We start from the raw sequence: 22,231 nt of genomic DNA on the forward strand, positions 1-22,231 counted from the left end.
TATCGCTTGTGCTCCACAGGCAGCGTGGCAAAGGAGGCCTCAGAGATGGCCTCAAACTTCAGCTCTTTACCAGGACCTTTGGATGCGTCATTTTTCTGCTGCTCCTGCCAGTGCCACACGCTGACGCAGGACACCCGTGCAGGCTGGGCTGGGGAGCCCGGTTTTCCTATCCTGCTGGCCAGCGCTGGCCCCCTGCCTGTGCAGCTGGCAAGCTCCTGGACTACCCACCCTGCATTCCTGAGGCTCCATTGAAGGAGAAACAGGGAAGAACTACTGCCATTAACTACAAACATAGAAGGGGAGGAGAAAAAACCGCCCTGGTTCTTAATCTTTGCCTCCAACCAATGCTTAAGGTGTAACTCTGAACCACAGCGAAAATACAAGCAAAACTGTAAGTGGCTTATAATAATAGTTTCTACAACTGCTTTGTAATTAAAGTTTTATCATATATATATATATATTGCCAATCATATTAATTTAGTTGAGATCTTTATCCAGGTTAAAATTTGTTGCGAGATTACTTTAACAAACATAATTCTTTTATGTGTCCCGGTGGCTTTCGGTAACTTTAAATATGCTGAAGACTATAACTGACGTATAGGCCTCTTATTAAAATGTTGCACAGGGCAGGTATTGCACTAGCAACCGGATTAACATACAGCTTAGATAAAACTACCAGATTACTTCAAGGTAGTCCTGCATTTGCAGGTCAAATAATTTCTCACTCACAGCCCATTTCCAGCCCTCCGGCAGCCCCACAAACTCCTAGCAAAACAACTGGCAGGGTTTGAAAGTACCGAGGTGAAAACTTACCACTGTGCAAAACCTTTTATTAAGTCCTCCTGTGACAAGTCGATCCGCACCTTTAAAAAGCACATTTTATTTCTTTGTGTATTATTCAGCGTACAAGTAAATGAGCTAATGAGCCAGCTCCCCTCCCAAGGCAGACCCGCTTTCAAGTTCTAGGGCGGCAGCTCAGGCTCAAGGGAAAACAAGCTTCCTGCGCTCCTGCACATGGGACACGGGCGGTACCCAGCCTCAGCGCTGCAGCTTGGCTGCCTAGTAGCACTACTTGGAAGCTTATCCGTCACTGAAACAGCACTTCCACCGTACTTTTCACAGAACCAAAGCTTAAAACACTGTTGGCAAATTCTGGGGTTTAATCCCACGTTTTTCTCAGCTTTAAGTTTGCACTATCGGAGCCGCTCCCCAAATGGGCAGCGGTGGATTCCAAGGAAACATTTTTTTCATTTCAGGAGCGCCCTTCTGAAATGAAGGGGCGTAGCACACATCACGTGAGACCACACAAGCTTCCACATGGATACAGCCTGATTTCAGATGAAAATCTGGCAGAAAAAGTTGTTTCCAGATTGCTAGTCCTGTTACTGAGATTTAGTTACTAGAACCGCATTTCAGGATCACAGGAATCGCTCCGACAGCGCAGCTCTATTAAATCGGTAACGTAGCTTCTTTAAACTTACTTTCCCCAGCTCCTTCCTCTCCTGTGAAATGAACGGCCTGTTGTTTTTCACGGCAATGTCCAGTGTCCTTTTCTTGACATCTTCCAACGATTCAAAAAATTCAAACCTAAAAGTAAAAGTTTTGACAAGAGACACCAAAGAAAAAAATTAAAATGCTATAAGCATTAGTGGCCAGAATGCAGGGACAGAATACAGCATCAGCAGCCAGAACGTCTAACAGAGAAGGAAGACACAGAAAAGGCAATTCTGTAGTTAGATTGGATTCACATGGTAAGAAATCTCTTCTTGGCCTCATCAAAGACTGCGACATCTGTTCAGGCTGTTCGCTGTGCCAGGGGCAAGGAGGAAAACATGCATCCTTGATGAAAAGCTATTTACCATCATTTTCCCCCTCCGCGGAAGATCAGCATATTTTCCATGCAACCCTTATTACTCAGAGGAAATAGCTGAGCCAACCCCCCAAGTTTCCAAAGTAAGCTTACACCACATTAAGAGAACACAAAGGTTGGAACCTGTGGCAATTAAATTCTTAATGGCTCTGACTCATGCCTCTGGCACACATCACCTAATGTCAAGTGAGTTTTGTCCACCCTAAATCACTTCAGTTCTGCCCACCTGAATAGCTTTTTCTCAAGTCAGAGCTGTAAAACAGGTAATGTGTTTTGGAGCAAAGTATTGCTCAACCTATTACACTTAATTAAGGATGTATGGGATGCACCAATACTGTGACAAGGAAAAAGATGCTGTTCCCAACAGCTGTGCTGGCAATTCATCAGCCAGGAGAATAGGCAGAAGCAAAATCCACAACTGTAGTGTTTTGAGTGTTAAGATGAAATAGTTTAAAAGTCTTTTCTCCATTTCTGACCTATACTGACATACAGAAAGGACCCAACACAGGAAAAAAGTGAGCCACCCAAGGCCACCCAATATTCATGTATTTTCACATGTGCATCTGTCTTTAAATATGGGATTAAAACCACCTCTCAAAAGAGCTCTGTGTCTGAGCATTACTGTGTTTGGGTTTATACAAAACACTTCCCATTTCAGAGGCAGAGCTGTGGACATGACACTGTCAGCAAAAAGGGGGAAGCATTCTACCCTGCTCCCACCAGGTCTTCATGACAACATCCACCTGTCTGTCCAAAGACTGGTCCAGCCTCAAACGGCTGCCTACTACTACTACTACTACTACTACTTTGACTTTTGGCAAGCCGTCAGAATAAGCACCAGGCAAAGAAGTATGGACAGAGAAGGAGGCGTTGTGAGGTACCCAAATGGAAAGATTGCCTCCGCAGCAACAGGGGGTTCGACACGGGAAGGGGAATGTCTGTGCAAAGCAGCAAGCGGAGCCCCATCTGCTAGGATCAGGGAAGGGGGCACGAGGAAGCTGTGCCCTCTTTCAAGGGACAGACACCACCACAGCAGAGCCAGGCCTGCCCCAAGGACTCCCACATCAGAGCTGAAGTGCCGTTTTTTTTCAGAAGACAATTTTTTTCACAAGACAAACCTTCCGAGCAACGGGAGCATGCATACCTTACGTAAGCCCTTTCATTGTATAGGGATCATAACTGTTTTGGCAGCAATAATTACATAATTAACATTTTCTTACTTCTCGTCATATTGGGGGTTCAGAGTTTTTTTCTTAACAGAAGTCTTCTTCCTGCTTGCCCATCTTCTATCTGGAAGCAGGTATATACGAACGTATGGATCTACTCCACGATTGGAAGAGGGTACTAAGTTTCTGTAAAAGAAGCAGTGTTGACAAGCAAGGCAGGTTCTCCTGCTGCGTGCTTTAATACCTTCTCTCTTCAAATCAGGCCAACCCTTCACGGGCCAAAAACATTTATCTTGGGAGTTGGAACATAAGCAAATAAAACTTAAAGAATGTGAAGTTAAACACAATTTTCACTGATGACTGTGTGGCCACTTATTGGGGTTCCTACATTAACATTTACAAATTCAGTCATAGGTATCAATCCCTGTCATGATGCCTGTCATGACATCCCAAGACAGGCATCGGTTGTCAATGCTGTTCAGAGGAAGTTTTGGGCGGATGAACGTTAAAGTATCTCTACTGCATGGAGCGCTGCTCGCTGGCCGCTCTCACAGACCCGCTACGGGCCTGACCAGAGCTGGGCTTAGCGAGGCTGCGCAGGCTGAAGCCAGCCAGGGCTAAGGCACCTCAACGGGCAGCTTACGCTCTGGCTTTGCTGCGTGCCTGACACAGGCTCGGAGGGCTCTTCCCCTTCCCTTCACAGATACCTGCAAGCCATCGTCAGCATTACCTGCAGCCGTTCACCAGCACGACGAGGCTTTGCCGTACAGAAGCATACCGCACCGTGAGCTGAATCTCTCCCAGAGACATTTCAGTCCCGCTGTAAGACAGTTGCACAGCCAAAGCTTTTAAATACAGCTACGGTTTTAACAGACCACACGCACAGACCTAGCAGCATGCAACAGGACACCAGCTTCAGAAGTTGGTGATGCATTTTCAACTAAAAGCAACTTTCAGGGCACTATTCTTTCTGGCACCCTAAGGCTTGCTATCCAGAAAGCAGCTGGACCGCAGAGGCTCCCCAGATACCTGCTCAGGTCAGTGCCAGCACTGCCTACCGCCCTCCGTACAGGGAGCACAGGACAGCTTTCAGTCCCGCAGTACAAACCGCCAAACAAAGCACCTACTTGCCTTGCTGTAGATGGAGCAGCAAAGCACACATTAGCATGTTATGCAGCTCCTTAAGGATGTCTGTATATGCAAAATGGGACCTTTCTTATATTCCATTCTGCATGCTTTTCAAATGGTTTCAAATCCAAAACGTCGCTTAAAAATGGCTTATGAAAGAGGCCCTGTTCAGAGATAGAGAATTTGCCAGTCCAGAGGTGCTAGATGGAACACAGCTGGAGCTGCATTTGATGTTCAGGTTTATAACTGCTCTGATGCTCTTAATTGAGGTGGATCTTCTTTGCTACTTCGGTTCATTAAGGATTCCAATAGCTCCATTCTGCACCCCAGGAGAGACAAATTTGGCGCTCTGTCCTCCTCAACAGAGCAGACTGCCTTGCAGCCTCACACTTAGCACTGTGGGACCAACACACACACAAGCCCACCTATCCACAAAAACTTTGTTCACAGCATTGTAAGTCTTAAAATTTGTTGCATAAAATACAGTATCCAAAACTTTAAGCAGCCAGATATTTCTATCAAGATTTTATGTTTTTATAGAAATGAGATATTCAGACTTCCAATATCCTGCTAAAACCAGGAGTGTTATGGGACCCAGGATATTGACTGTCGCTGTTGATTAGAATAATTAGGTCAATTAGTTGTAAGATGATTTGAGACCCAAGACTCCAAATGACTTAGTCTTGAATTCAACAGTATGCAACGGCAATCTATAAAACCTAAACGTGCCCAAGAGAAGGACAATTCAGCTGGAAGAACACCTACTTATGAAGGTCCAGGTTGCTGCTACTTAGTTCAAAGCACGAAGAAGGCAGAGAGCCCAGCGAAGTAACACTGGGTGCAAGCCTCAGCTCCTGTACGGCTGGCAGAGTGGGCACTACCGCTGCCCTGGTGTGCAATGCTGACGGTGGGGGACAGTCTGCATTCTGCTCATGCTCTGCCTCGTTAAGGCCAGCAACAGTTTCACTTGGTACAGGTGCTGCTGAACTGTCATTTGTGTCCAGGTCTTCTCTGCTGTCCTTTTTCAGCAGGGATTCAACTGCTTCAGAGTCTTTGCTCACAGGAGGTACTTTTGAGACTTCTGGGTTTGGTGGGGAGACAAACTTTTGCTGGTTTCCACCCTTCTCCACGACACGCACAGGACCTTGCTTCAAGGCACTGACACCAGCCTTAACTCTCTGTGAATCGGGTTCTTCAACATTTAAGGCCTAAAAATCACAAGGGAGAGAAATGAGTGCTGCTCCCAAAGCACCGGGGTTAATGCCAACATTACCATCTAGGATGAAATTTCACCACAACCCTGTAACAGCAGGAATCTGCTATTACAGGTGAAAGGCCTACGGGATTAGCTGTGCTCTTCTCTTCTCTTGTCCTACTGTGTATGTGTTTAACAGCACCTAAACACTGATCCAGAGCACACTGAGAAAACAATTCCTAAGCACCACTCTCTCTTACTGTTTAGCAGCTTCGATTTCCCCAGCTTAGATTTTCCCAGTCCAACTCTCTATTGTCACGAGAAGATTTTGAGCAATGGCACAGCACCAAGTTTTAGGAAGCCTCAGGGATACCTCTCAGCTCCACCACACACTCTTAATTGCACTTAAAAGACCTTGTCACACTTCTACTTTCTACTAATCTGTGAAGCAAAGTCACATTTCTCCACACCCATCTTACACCTGGTTAGAACTGGATGGAAATTCTAACTTCCATGTTAGTTCCGTCTAACTGCCATTCCAAGATGGCACTGTGGAAGCCAAGTGAATATGGCAAAGCACACCTTACCCGCAACACAAGTTTCATCTTAATGAAGCTGCCTGAACTGGAATGGTCCAGCTGAAATCTCTGATCCAGAGTCATGTTTGGGTCCTTAAGCAAGTGGGAGAGACATACTACTGAAGATCCCAGGGCACTATCCCGATCCTTGTCTTTTATCTAGGATGGGGGAAAAAAACAAAGAAAAAATTATTAGATGGCAGACTGGAAAGCGTACCACCAGGAACAGCAAAGCAAGAAGGTATTTCAAGCAGAGACTACAATTAGCTTATTTACTTCAGGACATACCTTCAATATGGTTACTTCCAAGTAGGTTTTGCCAATATTTCAGGAGTATAATAATCAGTATGTCTGGAGTAAAAATCCCATGCCAAACTATGCAGAGATGGAACTGCTGAACTGCCTTAGCAGAGAAACTGGGTCCTGGGATTCACTTTCCTCACTTGCTCTGGGAAAAACATCCCAGGCTACTGGGATGTCAACTGGTCTAAACTTTTACCAGCTTTTTAGGTAATAGTTTGTTTAGCCCTATTTAACCTCAAAACACTTTCCAAGTTCAAATCCGTTTCTGTAGCCGAGTGAGCTGGCTGTGACTGCAACACATGCTTGTGAGATACAGGATTTCTTAAGGAGCCAAAATATCAAAGTGAAGAGAGAGGACTCAGGTTGAGAATTACGAAGGCTGCTATTTCTGACTGCAAAATACTCATGGCTTTACTACACACAGACCTGTATAACACCTCCTTTGCACTTTGCAGCCAGAAACATCCCATGTTTTGAACTAAGATATTACGTGTTACATGATTCTAGAGCAAAGGTAGATACCAGCATCACCTAACAGAGAATTGCCTGTGCAACAGCAGGTACTTCTTCCGCTGTTTCAATAGGAGGGCCCCAGCACAAGCACACAGAAACAACCAGCACTGAGATCACATCCACCATAAAAAAGGCTTCTTTCTACAAATATGCACTTGGTTTTCAAAGGAAAGCTCTTCTCTCACCTCAACATGGAGCGACTCGGAATGAGCACTGTGGACAAAGAAGGTGAAAGCCTGGCCCCACGTGGGATCTTTGCTGAAATTGCAGGTCTGCAACAAGAAGATTGTAGCATACATGTTGCCTTATTCTGTAAGCAGCAAAGAATACCATCACTCTGATCACCAGAGAGGGTCATGGTGACCCTCTTGTTTTATTCAGTGATGCTACACCCCAGCTGTATGGAGAGTGGGAATTTTCCAGGTCAGAAGCGTGTGGAAGTGAAGTCTACCACCTAACCAGAACGAGTTCTTCAGGGCGTGGAAATGCCGAAGAACAAGTCTGGTGAGCTGCAGTTGGCCCCAGCCAGGGCTGCCTGGACCAGCAGCCAGCCTCACCTGCAGCAAGGCACCACTCCTTCCTTCCCACCTCTCCACCCAGGGAAAGCCAGGGTGCTGCTTCCAGCCTGCAGGCACCCAGAGCCAGCTCCCAAAGCCACAGCAAGCTGGCAGGGAAGCTAGAGGGGCCGTTTGAGGAGTGCAGAGCTCACGAGAAGAGTAGGATGGCACAGCTTCAGTGCCATCCACTTCAAGGATGAAAGAGCATGGAAAGCACCCACAGGGGCTGTGGCTGAGGCTGCTCCGTAAACCAGCTGCTTCCACCAGGTCATGAGTGCTGGCAGCAAGGGGAAAGGAGCAGGGGAAAGCTGGAAGTCTGACCTAGCTCGGGAGAGGCAGGTGATGTGGTGGGGAAAAGGAAAAGCCAAAAAAGGTAAAAAGGCAAGCAGAACCCGATTTCTGGATGGAGCAGGTGGAAGAAACAAGGGAAAATAGGTGCCAGACCTGTATGCCTGCATATAAGCAACAGGATTAATTCCTATTTATTGGATGTCCAAAAGAACACAGGGCCACCCTCATCAGCATCCAGCCACAGGGCAATAAACACAGCAGCTACTGGGCGGGCAGAAGTCAGCTGTTGCTCATACTCATCAGGCAAAATTAAATACTAAATAATGCAAAAGGAACTGAAAGTAAAGTGGAGAAGAACCAGATACATCTTGTCCGAGTTTAAATAATAAAATAAAAAAATCCAGTAAAACTGTGAAACACAGGAGCCAGGAGAATTTGATGAGGGAACAAATGCCAGTTTGATGCAAATGACACCCTGCCCTGAGAAAGCACAAGCCAGATTGCAGACCTATCATTTTTTCCTCTTCAATCCCTGTAAAACTAAAGTATCTTGACCAACATGACCTTGTGGCCATGAGCACAAAACTACACATCTGTACAGTAGCTGATCACACACCCACTAATCAAGCACAACTCAGTGACACAGTGCTTCCAGCGTGCTGTTTGACCCTCACCTCCCAGCCTCGGCCGCTATCACTGTAACTACAGCTCTACATATCAGCTTCACTAGTCCTACCCTTCCTAGGGGCTACCTGGAGATAATCACCCATGAAATAGAAAGTATTTGAGGAAAGCACAAGAGTCAAAGAGCCTCACCTTGCTTTTCTGAGTCTTGTTTCCTACTGTGAGCAGGACAAAGGAGGAAGGTTCTCGTTCCATCTTCTGTCATTTAACACAAGGAAGAAAAAGAAAGCAGAAAAAAAAAAAAAAGATAAAAAGAAGAGACATTTATAGCTTACAAGAAGCATATCAAACCACTGCTCTTATTTGAAAGAAGTTGCTGGAAAACTGACACTAGTCTTCAGATGTGGGACATCTGAAGAGTGCGGTACACAGGAAAGATTCCCATCATAACACAGCACAGTCTTACCCTCTACCACTGAGAGTACACATTTAAGCCAGTTTTATGTATTTAGGTTACAACAGGTGAGCAGTTAAAAATTTGTCAAAAGCTGGGAGGTAACAGAGAAGAGAGTTGAAGGCTCAGTGGGATGTCTTCATCATTCCTAAATGAAACAGGACTCTCAGAATTGGTTTCTGAGGCTCAGGACCCACTGTAAAGCAGCCAGAAGCGAGTCATTGGCACCAAGAAACAATTCCTTTCCAGAAGCAGTAATACTGTGCTGCTCTGCACTAATGCTATAGAAGTTAAGGCTGAGGATCTGTGTAGAGAAATGCAGGCAGTGTGTTGATCAGCATTGATAACATGCAGCTGTGGCCTTGCCCCAGGGCAGTGGGTTGGTTGACACGGATGATGTGGATGATGTGCAGGTGTAGCTCGTTCCGCTAAGCGGTTAAATAGCCCTGAGGATTGCAGAGAGGGGGGGATTGGGGTTAGATAGAGGAGGAGTGGTGTGGTCTGACCTCTGGAGGAAGGAGATACAGCACAGACAGTAGAATCTGACCAACGGTAAAGCCTTGTCGCAGCCTACTAGTTTGATTGTGCTGCAACAGATCTGGTCTGGGCATAACACTGTATACAAAGTGGATACAATGAAATCCAGAATTAAAGAGTATCGAATGTAATGTGTATCAGTTCTGGTAACTCATCTAAATTGTGAAGATTGTATTTAGGAGGGGAGCTGGTCACAGAGAATGGGAAGCTTTATCCATTGCTCAGAGCTGTGGTTGTATGTAGCTTGTTCAGGAAAAAAGAGGGAAAGACATTCTTCCCTATACCCACCATTTACATCACAATTAAAATGCAGTCTTTGGAGGAAAAAGTAAACGGAAGCAAAGAGAGAGGAGGCACGAACAACAGAGTGGCTTCCGAATCCCTCTAAAGCTGAGGAAGGATGGAATCCGGCAGTGAGGTCTCCAACTGACAAGGTTACCATGAACAAGCATATTCCTCCCATCCCAATGCGGGAGGTCAAGCTGGAACAGCTCAGTATGGGAAGAACCCCTGCAGCAGCAGAAAGGATAACATGACTAGGTCTGACGTCTGGAGTCTCTCTGTCCAAAGCATAAAATAAAAATAAATACAACTCCTGACACAATCAAGTATTTCCCCCTTGGACCTCCTAGACTTTCACTGGGGCAGGGCATGGGCTTTCAGTCACTAATTTGAACCCCTGGTCACTTAGATTCTTATGCTGGGGAGGGGTTTTTTTTACCCACAGCTAGCTTCAGTTGCTATGATACTGCATAATGCAGAATGTTATTTTGCAAGTATGGGAGAAGAATTTAAATTTTACCTTGAGGTACTTGTTATTTTTTATCTTCTTCGCTCCACATTCGCCATTCGAATACTCAAAGTGGTTTTTCTGAATTAGTAAACAGAGTATTTCAAAACAATTAGTTTGTGGGCTTTAAGAAAAAGGAGTGAAGGCTACCTGCACGTGGTTTGTACTTACTGGAAGGTTGAAGGCACTGTCCAAGTAGACTATCAGAATAGCTGTAGACAGACCCTTCCTATCCTGTGAGGGCCAGAAAGATAAAACACAAGGTAGGCTTGATCACCCATCAACAGCAGTGTAAAGCACAACACAGATTCAAAGGACAGTTTCTGAAAGCTAAGCAGCTCTTCACCTTTCTCCTAAAAACTCGCAATTTGAGGAGCACCAGCCAATACAGCATGACAGTTTTAAGCACTTAGACCAGTAAGAAGAGGCGTAAGTGTTTTCAATTCACTGGCCTTAATGCTCTTCAATCTCTCTAGTGCAGAGCTGGTTGGATTCCCCAGTGCAGCAAGACACCTAAAAACATGCTCAGCCATATAACAACATCATCAGTAATTCAGTGTCAGCAGAAAAAAGCCTGGCAACAAATTTTATTCACTGCAGCAGAACTCAAATGCTTTTGCTTGATTATGAAGAAACAGCATCCTTGGGAGATGGGCTTTATCCAAGCAATTCTGCTGGACAAGTAGGACACCATTTGGAACCACGGCCCTACAAAGCACCAGTGCTAGGTATATCTGTCTATGACTAGTACAGGTTATAGACCAGGGTCCTACACAGATTCTAGATGAAGAGGGAAGGGAAAAATTATCAAAAAAGGGATCTGTGAGAGGCCACTTTGCAGTCAGTCAAACAAAGCTTTGCTAATTCAAGCAAAAATAGCTGCCAGATTTGAGTTACTCCTGAATTACCAAGGGACCTGGGGCAAGGAAATGCCCTTCCTCTTCAGGAGGGGTGGGGAGATGGAAATCACATCCAAACTTTTGACATCAGACAAAAATAAAACTCCCACGAGTTTGCCTGGGGTTCCTAATTTTACACACTCATTTGTTGATCACTGGACAGGTATCAGAGTATCTGAATCTTTTAAGCAAATATACCCACCTCATGTAGCTTTTCTTGGTCATTTACTAGTGAAAGCCACTCCAGTTTTAGATGCAAGTGTCCACTTGTTGTCTTACTTAAGGGAAACCACTAAATGGAGACAATAAAGAGTAACTTGAGACCTGTAAGGCAGAGTAATTTTTATAGATCTGTTGCAGTCTGAGACTCACGTACAACTGACAATAAGAATTGTACTTTGAGTGCCTTAGAGCTTGCATTTTTGACACTTAGATCGTAGCATGTCTATCTACTTAGAAACACAAGTCAGAAAAAACAGAAGACACCCACACACACACAAAGCATATGGGTATTTCCAGCCAGCAGCAGCACAGGACAGGCACCCTGGCATTGTTTACAGAGTGCTGGGTTGCAGGGTGAACCACAGTAAGATCGGATCATTTCTTTCCTCAGCAGACTGCTTCACCAAACTTCATCTGTAGCCTTGTACAAAAACATTTGGTACATACAGGACACACAGTAATAACAGCAGATACCTCACTGCTGGCTCAGCATAACCTCAGAGCTGTCTGAAGTTGTCGGCTGGATTGCAATAAGCATTGTAATGGCTACTTTAAGTTTTCTGAGAAAAGGTATTTTCTTTTTGTGAAAATACTACAGTGCAAGTGTGCAAGGAAGCTTTAAACACACAAAAACAACGTAATAGCAGAGGGAGAGCACAAATAAGTACACGTAAGCATACACCACCAACCACATTCAGAAATAAGTTGTGATCTTTACCTCATCAACAATTTTGTCATTCATTACATCCACTAGGCTTATAAGCAAGCTGAAAGACAAAAAGCAAGCATGTCAGCATATGCTTAGGCATACAGCATACTGCTGTTGGGGAGAGAAGAAACCACCACCAAGAAAGCACATGCTCAAATCTGTTCCAAATAGCAACTCCACACTACCTGTCTGTGTGCACACTGGAACGCACTTACCTTTCTGAAGTCTCCCCCTTGAAATACTTCCAAAACTAAAATAAAATCTGAAGTAAATCTCAAGTCATGTAGCAACTCTCATTTCTAATGGAGTCCTATGATTCCCTACAGGACTCTCGGACCATTCTCTATTTTGTTCAAAGTTAGTTGCACTAGGAACTAATAACTTGGTATCAACATCTAGACAAAGGGAATAGCTTCCTTCAATATTAAATTTCTGGTATGAATAATCTGGGTGTCCTGTTGTAGAGGTTACTGGACCCTGAGCAAGGGTCATGCTAACTTACCTGCCCATAAAGTCATCTTTATCTGGATCTTCATCATACAAGTCCACTTCTAAGTCCTGACCAGGCACTTCATGAACAACAAACTAGAGAAGAAAGATGTATTTATTAAAAATAAAAAGCATTCCCATAGGTTTATATAGACTCCAGCTGTAGACAAGAACATGACACTTCACAGCTGTACAAGACATTAAGGGCATTCCCTGCTGTTTCATGGCTAATTGTGTAACTAATACCATTGATTATAGGTGAAAATATTTCAAAACCAGTTTGTTTGGGTTTGAACTACAAAGTTAAACCCCTCAAACTGGTATCCTTAATAAGCAGAGGAGAATCAATGCTAGAGCAGGCTACAGCTGCACAGACTGCTGCACTGACTGATATTTAAATCGGTGCTTTGCACCTCCTCCAAAACCCCACGTATGTAAATCAGATCAACCTGAATGACGTTTCAGGTTTGCAATGTAAATGTTGAACTTGTTTAAGGGACAGAAATGCCTCAATCAAGTAACAAAGTAGACCACCTGCTCCCGTGCAGTCAGCTAAGAGAAGGTCCTCCAAGCACACGGATGTAAATGGCTGTGCATCCTACAGATGGAAAGATCAAAAGATTCAGTACCTCAAATGTCTCATTCCAAATGGGATTAAGATCTCGGGAAACTGTCTTGCTTCGATACTGCACTGTGCCAACACGAAGAAGAGCATACGGGTCAGACTTCCCCCTGATTGCACCAAGGAAACTGTCTTTCTGGACAAGGTTTTCAGCTTCTAGCAGATGAACCCTTATTATTCCCTGCATAAAATAAGATACAAAATTGGTCATGAAAATGCAATCTTTGGATAATTATAATACGCAGCCTCCTAAAATGAGTTATTTCAGGCAGCATGGGTAGTCACCATGACAGTTTTGCAAAGACATGTATTGTGATGCAGTATATTTCCAATGACAGCTGTATTAAAACACTTCTCCACCACTTACCTAGAAGGAAAAAAACCCAAAACCTTAAACAAATACACAATCCTATCTAGATAATAGGGTAGGAAATATTCTTCAATTTATTTTTAAATCAGAAACATACATATGCGCACAGGATAACAGCCACAGTCAAATCAAGTGTAGAGTCAAGATCAATTCCCACTGACTGAGCGAGTAACTAAGCACCCACTGGCAGGTTCTTATTTCATTGCAGAGTGGCCATTCAACTACAATTTGGTGATGCAAGTTTGTAATGGGGAGCATCCCTTTGTCATTCATTTATATTTACCTTTATTAATGATTGTATTAGGTACCTGATAGATGAAGGAGACTGAAGATTTGAATAGGTCAAACATTTAGGAGATCTGTTGTTGGGGGGTTTTTCTCCTTATTTTTTTTCTGTAACAGACATGTCACCCTTTGAGCTCCCTAAATAAATTACACCCCTTCACAGCATTAGTAAAAAAAATTAAAGTGGCGCTCATTGCACCTTCTCTAACTGAAGATCTGTGGTATTCTCAAATGAGACTAAAGGTTTAAATTGGTAAATGAGCTCAATGTCTAAATAGACATTTTATGCCATGTATAGAGGGTAAGACGCCCCCGCTGTCCCTCCCCCCACCTTCAATCATTAACTATCCAACATCTGCTTTTATATTTCTGAAATATTACTTACAGAAAGCCTGCAATCCAGGTTGAAACAGCTGATGCAGGAACCTAAGACACTAAGCTTGCATGCATCCAGATTGCAGCAAATGCACTCAGGTAGATTAACACCTTCAATGAAAAAAACAACTCACGCGTGGGATAGGGAACCTCAAGTGGGCAATGTTCATGTTCTTTTTCAGCGGCACTGTGATCCTGTTTGGTAGAACCAGCCGTGCAGCAATGAAGTCTTGAATTAGCGTGTCTGACATTACACTGCAGGTGGAGGGGCAAAAAAAAGCAACCCAAATGTCTACAATCGATCACAATTTCAGTTAGCATGAAAGAATGAGGCACAGCAAAAGAAATGGGCACTGCAAAGCGAGTGGTACCGCCTATCTTCCCTCAAAGAGTTGTCAAGCATTGGAACAGGCTGTCCAGGGAAGCAGCTGAGTTGCCAACCCTGGAATTATTTAAAAGATGTGTAGATGTGGCACTTAGGGTCATGGATTTAGTGGTGGACTTGGCAGTGTTAGGTTTATGGTTGGACTCGATGATCTTAAGAGTCTTTTCCAACCTAAATGATTCCATGAAAAGTGTCTATGTACAACTGCACAGGAGCAGAAGAAACTCATGCTTGTGACATTTAGCTTAGAATAAGAGGAAATGGAGAGGACAGTTCAACACCAGAATCAGTCACCGAGGGTGAATGGGGATCACTGTGGAAGGTTATGTTGTCTCCTATCAATAACCTGCATCCAGCTGAGCTGCTCAGAGGAGAATATGAGCGTGGGGCAGCCTCTCAAGATGTCTTTCAATCTTATTCCCTATTGCTCTGCACGTAGTTGCCATTGCCTTGTGGCACACATGGTGCAAGTGCCCACTTGCATGCAGGAATGATCCAGTCTAGGGTTACTAGGCCTGGATGTGAATTCTGCTCTAGCAGCTGGTAAATGATGAATGGGTGTTTGGGCCACATGACGAGACAGTCACACACCCAAACAAGTCATACAAACTCATGTGCCTTCTGGGTTTCCTTAGGAATGCCGACACCAGAGACTAAGGTGAGAAAGGAATCGGAAACTTTCCAAAAAGCATTTCACAGGGAACTCAAGACCTCGAGGTAGTTTGTTTTAGACTTAAAACATGACTCCAGTGCATAGTGCTGTCTGCTCTTGGCCACATGCTGAGACCTTACTGTAAAATGGAAGAAGCCAGCACATCCAAAACAAAATGAGTTTGGCTTGTTAGTTTTGTAGGGTTTTTTTTAATAGAAGACCAAGCAAAAGATTAAGATTCTGTATCTTGGTATATTTTGCACTAAGGCGGCAAATCTTGTTTGAAGTAACTGGGCCTTTGGCACACAGATCACACAGGCTGAGCTGAGGGTATGTCTGGCTTTGAGTTTAGGGAACTTTCCAGTCTAATTAAAACTTACACATTTTTAGCTTTTCGGTTTAAATCTTTTCTTTATAATTGCTCTATTTGCATGGTAGGGACAACTAGTTTGACCTAGTTCTCCTCAGCAAGAAGTATATGGCTATCGCAGTCATCTGGCAATCTCCAGGTGGTTCATGAGAGGATTTCCACATACAACTCAGTGTGAGCAGAGGAAAACCCAAGATCACCAAATGCCTGAAAGACTTCCATCCTCTTGATAAATCTAGTGCTTATAAGGCAGCTTCTCAGGGTAAGACTGCGCAACAACATTGTCACAGTGCATAGGTGAGGCTGGATTCACACAGAAGGAAAGCCCTCTCCTACTCCAAATGTCAAAACAGGAGCCTGAAAGCCCTTGGTCAGGCTGTTGTTGGCTTTCCTGCAAAAAAACCCCACAGGAAGGTCACAGAATTGTCCCTTCTGTCGAGTCTCAGGGTAGACACAACTAAACACAGCTTGTACGTGAGGACAGACAACTGCATCCAGTTCCTTTACTCTCTTAAGAAAGCCCCATTCATTTGAAAGGGAGAGCTCTTGTTCAACCTGTACTTCAGCCTGTTCATGGTCAGGCATGTTTTGCTCCCAGCTTTCATGTGCAGTGCTGATGAACCAGCAAGGGTTTCTGTGTTCAAATCCCTGTGAGAGAATCGGGGAGTGAAAATTTAGGACACCAAATTTGCACTTAATTATATGAGAGGCTGTAGGTTGGAACACCTACATACCTTCTCCCTGCAAGGATTAAGGAAACCATGTTAGAAAAGGACCAGATTAATTCCTCTGATAAAAACCAGAGCTCTCGGGGCAAACTTCAGGGCAACAGGCCACTCTGGCCTCAAATTAAGAGAAAAAGAAAGCTTCCTCTTGCTCAACATCAAAGGTGTTCAGAGGCCCTTTAATGCATAAGCTGGCACCTGAAGTGGCCATCCACTTCCTAAGAGTCTGCAAACCATGAGCTGCAGGCGAAGAGAGAGGAACAGAAGTGTCTGCATTTGCATTGTGTCTGCATTTAAAGGGAGAAAGGCAAAGGCTGAGTAACCAAAGATATTTTGTTCTTGCGTAACAATATTTTCTGCTTACACTGAGGAACAAGGACAAAGTGAATCTCCAATCTGGAGAAAATTTGAAACTTACAGTACTGAAAACTGCTAAGATTTTCATCGTTGCTGTGCACGTTTTATGTACAAGATCAACCCAAGAGGCACTGGGGAAGAGCTACATTTTCTGGAGAAGTAAAGAGCAAGCAGATTACACAGAAAGAGAAGAACATTTCTCCTCATAAATCTGGTATGGTTTTCTTTGTCAGAGGGACTGCAACTCTGTGATGCCTTACCTTTTTTTTCATTTTAAACTAAACAAATATAAGCACAGACTGCCAGTCACCTAGATCTACCTCATGTACCTTTGCAAGTAACTGCCACACAGGAAGTGGAAGGGTTTGTTTTTTAGTTTATAGGCTATCGTAGGTTTTGGAATTTACTATTTCTACCCTAAATGCAATGAAGTGATTGAAGCAATTTTGACAGAATGTAAAAAAGCACCCTCCTCAGGTTTTGCAGACTCCACAGTCAGGTGTGATGGGATGAGTATCAGCACAACACCTTTTACACAACACTTTTGACAACAGCTTTGATGATGACTGAAGAACCCCATCCCAACTTCCAAAGGCTTTTTAAAGAAGAATAAAGTGAAGGAAAGTAGACACTTACTTAATCCCTGGGACATCCAGAAGGTTGGTCATGCCTGCCCAGTTGATTTCCAAGTGCTACAACAAGATCAGGGAGAAAAAATATATAGGACCATTAAAATTTATTTCAGAAGAAATGTAGAATTTAAAGGGGAAGTAAATGCTTCTAAAACAAAGCCACTGTTTAAAGCAAGCAAAACCAGCACTAGTAAGTGACTGCATCTGTACATTAGAACAACAGCTGGTATCAATTCCTTCATCTATTTTACCTGCCATACCTGAAATGAGGTTATGACTGGGACTTATCCTGCAAGCACAGGGAAAGACAGCATTCAGCCTCTAGCAATGGCCACTGGCAGATGCCCTGGGGTCAAGCATAATAAATCCAACAGCTCTGCCTAGACTTTGAAGTTGTTTCCTCATCCTTTCACTTAGGGGTTGGCCTATGCCCTGAGGCAGGGAGATTTACAAACACCACCTGACTTCAGGAGCCTGTATTTCTATTCACCCAATAAACAAAAAGCTTTTTTTTCATGGGCTAAAATAATGCTACTACATCTAAACACAAAAACACCTCATTCAAGATCAAAAATGGATGACTTCCATGAAGTCAAGCAGAGCATAACCCACAAGCAAGCAAAGCTATGTGCTATAAGATAACTGGTACTTGTAAGACCAGACGGTTTCTCATCTTTTATTAGGCAAGTGACCTTAAACAGGCAAGCTTTCAAAGCATGACCATGACAGCATGGTCTCCAAGATGACTGCATTTAAAATCTACAAATGGAAAGATTTAAAATCCACCTGGCAGGAACCTTGCAGCAAGGAAACAGCTCCTGGAAAATCCTCCCATTCTCAGAGTGAAGCAAGTAAATTTTCAGGTACTACTACAAAAGAATTGGGCAAATTCATTCCTGTCATCTCAGAGTTCAAGTGCAGCACTGAACAATCAGGAATTTGCTATTCAAACACCTGTGCTGTGAGGCACTCGCAGTTATGCGGTTTGGGTTACCAGTGACAGATAGCTTGTGCCACTCACTGAAGACCTATCCACGCATGAAGACAGACCAAGATGCAAGACTGCACAGTGCAGCTCACTACTGACTCACCGGTTTCTGGATAAAAAACAAGGTCACCGCTCCAATAAAAGGTGCATCAGCTAGAAGAGGTTCCAGTATCACCCGCAAGGTCCCATACAACTGCAAAGAGAATAAACCAGGGAAAACTGAGCCTGAAGGTACCCTCAGGACACAAGTTTCAAAAATGTGAGCTTCTCAATGATGGAGATAATTTTAAAAATCCTACTTGAAGTGATTTTATTTAGAATTTAATAACAACAATAACCTCCTCCCCCTCAGATCATTGCTACTGATATCAGGCAATCCTTTCTAAGTTTGTGGAGTCTCTCTGCAATCTCGATTGCCATACAATGGAATCACCTCCCTGTTAGCTTTCAACACTGCAAGAACAGCTTGTTAGTCTAACCTACACCAGTTTACAAACACCCTGGCAGAACCGGCTCTTCTGAAGTTCTCTACCAAGATGCAGCTCCTCTGAAGTCCAGTGGCAGAAGCTGGCCCACATGAGCTTCTGCTCTAGCAGTGACCCCGTTGAAGAGTTGCACTAAGAAGCTTAAAAGTGGTATTTACATGCTTTCCATGGAAGGCATCGTTTCCCCAGCCAAAACACAAGGAGATAAAGCCAATCCATCCCAAGCCTGCTAGCTGGTGGTTTCCCAGTTAAGTGCCATGACCTCCCCCTGGGACACTGTTACCTCCTGCCACACACAGCCTTGAACAGACAATGTTAGCGCTGCACGCACCTGTATGCCTTTCACTCCAAGATTAAATTTCGATATGTCCATGTGAATCTCACAGTCCCCTATGTAACTGAAAGAAAATTCTCACATTATTCCACAGTTTGCAATAGTCCAATGAGAAATTCTGGGCTGTATAGGGTATAAATGAAATTAGTTTAATGACTGGCAACATGACTCCAACAGGCAGAGACAGATCTTCAAGCAGCTGAAAAGGAAAAGCTGAGCACATCAAACAAGGGTCAGATTTTCACAAGAGAAACCCTGCAGTCAGCTGGGTTATTGATCTACCTGCAAAATGTCAAAGCAACATTTGTATTTCGAGGTTACTTTTCCATTCTTAAGACTGGCAGTTGGCTGAGGCAAGCTCACTCCAAGGAGGGGATCGATAGGCTCATTAAAAATTCAGTGTCACAGCAATTGCCCTCTTGCACCCTTCTCAGCCAAAGGCCTGATCCTACCCCACAACCGGGTGACCCAGCCCCCAGGCTGATGCAGACCCATCCTGCCATGACACATGCAGTCCTCACCTTGCCCACAACAAAAAAGCCCATACAACACCCTTGCGTACAACCCAAAAGCCCACTTGAAGGGCAAATTCATCACTAAAAATAACCTGGTTTCACTGAGGCTGAATTAAAAGGCAATGACTTAGATCAGATTTTGGTCAGTTGCCATGGAGAACATCAGGCTCTAAATAAAACAAATGCCGAGCGCAAGTGCAGTACTTTTGCAATTTGGAAACCACCTTAGACTTTTTAAAAGTACAAACATCACCTTATGCAGCAACCCATAGCCACTCCCCAGGGAGCAGAACCTAGAAGATTTGTTGATGCCTCTGGCAGAAAACAATTGAGAGCAGCTACCAAGTATCCTTTCAGTCCTCTGAGAAATAGCCCTTTTTGGATGCAGACACACAAACACCCTGCAGGTAAGGCAGGGTGTAAAGGTACCACAGCACAGTGAATGTGCTGTGCTTGCCACCTGCATGCCTAATTTCACCCCATGAAGAAAAAGGACAAGATTTTTTGCCCTGACCACATGTATACGGGCAAATGGTGCTGCAGTTACCATGAATTCACACTGTAATTTGCACACAGATGGATTTCCCCCACAAAAAAACTGCCAAGAACATGTAACCCTGTGAATTTTTCTCCATTTTTGCAAGCAAAATTATCAAATATTTGTTTACAGATAAGTCACTTAGCAGAATTCTAAAAGCACGTAACTAGCAAAGTCTTTAATGTTAGAACATTCTCATTTCTTAAATAACCAACCTCACAAGCCATGCCAAAATTAACACAATGTTCCTTATAAGCTAGTCACATAATTAAACTTATTTTTACATTTATTAATTTTTAAAATTCTGACATTATCACAGCTCATTACACTGGGTGTTAGAAGAGCTTTGTCACAATAAAAGTCTAAATGAGAAGCCAAAATGAGTTCCTCAGTTTGCAGTAGTTAATCCAAGAGGATTTGATTCAGCTGTTGCCAGTATCCAAGACAACAAATAATAGTTGTGGTGTTCCAATTTACAACCTTTATGCCTTTCCATACAATCAAAAACTCTTCACACCCAGTCCTAGATGTCTCTTTTCTCCAGTAACACTTCAATACATGCAATCGTGTTTTAGAGTCTAGATGTCAGAGTAGTCTTTACCCCTTTTATCAGAGCCTGAACCTTTAATTATCCTTAAGACTGCTTCATACAGGCATGACCCCAACGCCAGCGTGCCTGGTTGGAAGGATGCACTCTGTTCATTTGTTTTACTCCTCATTTGCAGTCCAGGCTGCTCATGCTACCGCCTGCCCCCTTTGCTCAGTGTAACCTGGCTGTGCTCTCTGCTGTCTGCCCCCAGACCGCACACGTGAGCCAAACTCAACTTGACAAGCAAAAACATGTAGGGCTGAGCCCCTCTGCCACTACCCACAGGACCAAGCTTTACCCACCTGTGAAGGGTGGAAGGACCACCCATTTCTCTCCTAAATCACCTATTGCACCAGGTGGTGCAGATAAGCATGCCTGTGCCATGGATGAGAACTGGAGAAGCTTGTACGAGTGCGTATCTCTTCTGTACTCGGGTGGAAATGCCGTGTTTATGACACAATGGTAATCCACTGGCTGAAGGGAAGGATGCTACAAGTGCACACACTGACAAGTCTGACTAACCTGGGTGTCTACATCACCCTTCAGAACAGGCACATGCAATTCCTCCCTGCGAAGTACCTCCCCATGGGCCCCAGCTTCTCACTGGCCCACATGCTAAAAGCCCCCTTCGGTCTGGCCTCCTCAAGTGCTCTGCAAAGCAGGCTACTCCTTAGTCTTTGGACTTGGGTAAATAAGCAAGCAGAATTAGACAAATAAGAGAGATAAGAAAACGTGACCAAGTACCACAGAGTATGAGAAAAACCAGACTACCTCTGCCTTTCCCTTTTGCCTGTCAAGTCAGGCTCCTCAGGGCAGATGTTCCTTTTCTGCTCAAGACCAATAAGATTCCAAAACGCTTTTAGTTTAAGATCCTACAAAATTAGTTAACCCAAACTCCACCAAAGCGCCAAGTATTGCTGCACACTTCCTCTTTTGACTACTTTCTCCAGTCCTGCACTAGATGACAGAGACTGTCTTTCCCAATTTGAAAACCTGCCAGTTAGGGAGTCCAGAGATCGCCTTTTAAAGTAAATTGCAATGCATACATTTGTTAATACATATTATTACACTATTTTTCTGTGACATCTCATGTACTGTAAATGCCACAGAAAAGACAGAAATGAAAATTCAAAACATTTCCAACAAAAAATGATTATCATTGCTAAATCAGATCAATGAAATAGGAAGCAACTGGATTGTGAGATACTCTCTGGGAGGTAACAGTGCCTTCAAATACTTTGAAACTCCGATGATTGCAGCCAATGATTACATGGCTACGCAGCAGCTCAGGCAATTGCAGAATTAGTGGGAAGGAAAGCAGTTGTAGGAGGTCAAGTGGCTGCACTTGAAAACTCCCCATTTTGAAAAAAGCAGTTTTGGAGAATATTTCTGAAATGCTTTGACTTTAATTCATTTGGAGAACGCAACTGTCAGCTCCCTACGCTCAGGGGACAGATCCATGATTTAGATCTACGGCAAATTTTTTGCAGATCCCAGAGCACTTGCCAGTTTATTTCCAGCTAGGATGCCATATTTCAGATTTGGGGATTTCAAATCCCAATCTAGTGGGGATCTTACATTTCATTTAGCCCCTGCAAGAATGCTGATACTTTCTTATGTGTCATGTGAAGGCTGTAGTTCAGGTATGAATACAGACATCAGCACCTTCAGACAGATAAATGAC

At 43.8% G+C, this 22,231-nt stretch overlaps 1 protein-coding gene across 1 annotated transcript in view; it reads right to left on the reverse strand.

The window, feature by feature from the left end:
- The window catches only part of ESYT3 (extended synaptotagmin 3), a 46,817-nt gene that overhangs the window by 1,534 nt on the left and 23,052 nt on the right, over positions 1 to 22,231 (reverse strand). The window contains exons 6-23 of the mRNA XM_080398236.1: positions 18,903 to 18,969; positions 18,190 to 18,279; positions 17,103 to 17,158; positions 14,112 to 14,232; positions 12,955 to 13,128; positions 12,339 to 12,421; positions 11,846 to 11,894; positions 11,108 to 11,197; positions 10,178 to 10,240; positions 10,019 to 10,087; positions 8,418 to 8,483; positions 6,939 to 7,025; positions 5,947 to 6,096; positions 4,930 to 5,372; positions 3,767 to 3,856; positions 3,091 to 3,222; positions 1,482 to 1,587; positions 814 to 863 (exon numbers count right to left, since the gene is read on the reverse strand). Of these exons, the coding sequence (XP_080254362.1) occupies positions 814 to 863; positions 1,482 to 1,587; positions 3,091 to 3,222; positions 3,767 to 3,856; positions 4,930 to 5,372; positions 5,947 to 6,096; positions 6,939 to 7,025; positions 8,418 to 8,483; positions 10,019 to 10,087; positions 10,178 to 10,240; positions 11,108 to 11,197; positions 11,846 to 11,894; positions 12,339 to 12,421; positions 12,955 to 13,128; positions 14,112 to 14,232; positions 17,103 to 17,158; positions 18,190 to 18,279; positions 18,903 to 18,969 (1,986 nt within the window). The remainder of the gene's footprint in view (positions 1 to 813; positions 864 to 1,481; positions 1,588 to 3,090; positions 3,223 to 3,766; positions 3,857 to 4,929; positions 5,373 to 5,946; positions 6,097 to 6,938; positions 7,026 to 8,417; positions 8,484 to 10,018; positions 10,088 to 10,177; positions 10,241 to 11,107; positions 11,198 to 11,845; positions 11,895 to 12,338; positions 12,422 to 12,954; positions 13,129 to 14,111; positions 14,233 to 17,102; positions 17,159 to 18,189; positions 18,280 to 18,902; positions 18,970 to 22,231) is intronic.

This window comes from Falco punctatus, assembly GCF_963210335.1.
Source record: "Falco punctatus genome assembly, chromosome: 8".
Classification (NCBI taxonomy): domain Eukaryota; kingdom Metazoa; phylum Chordata; class Aves; order Falconiformes; family Falconidae; genus Falco; species Falco punctatus.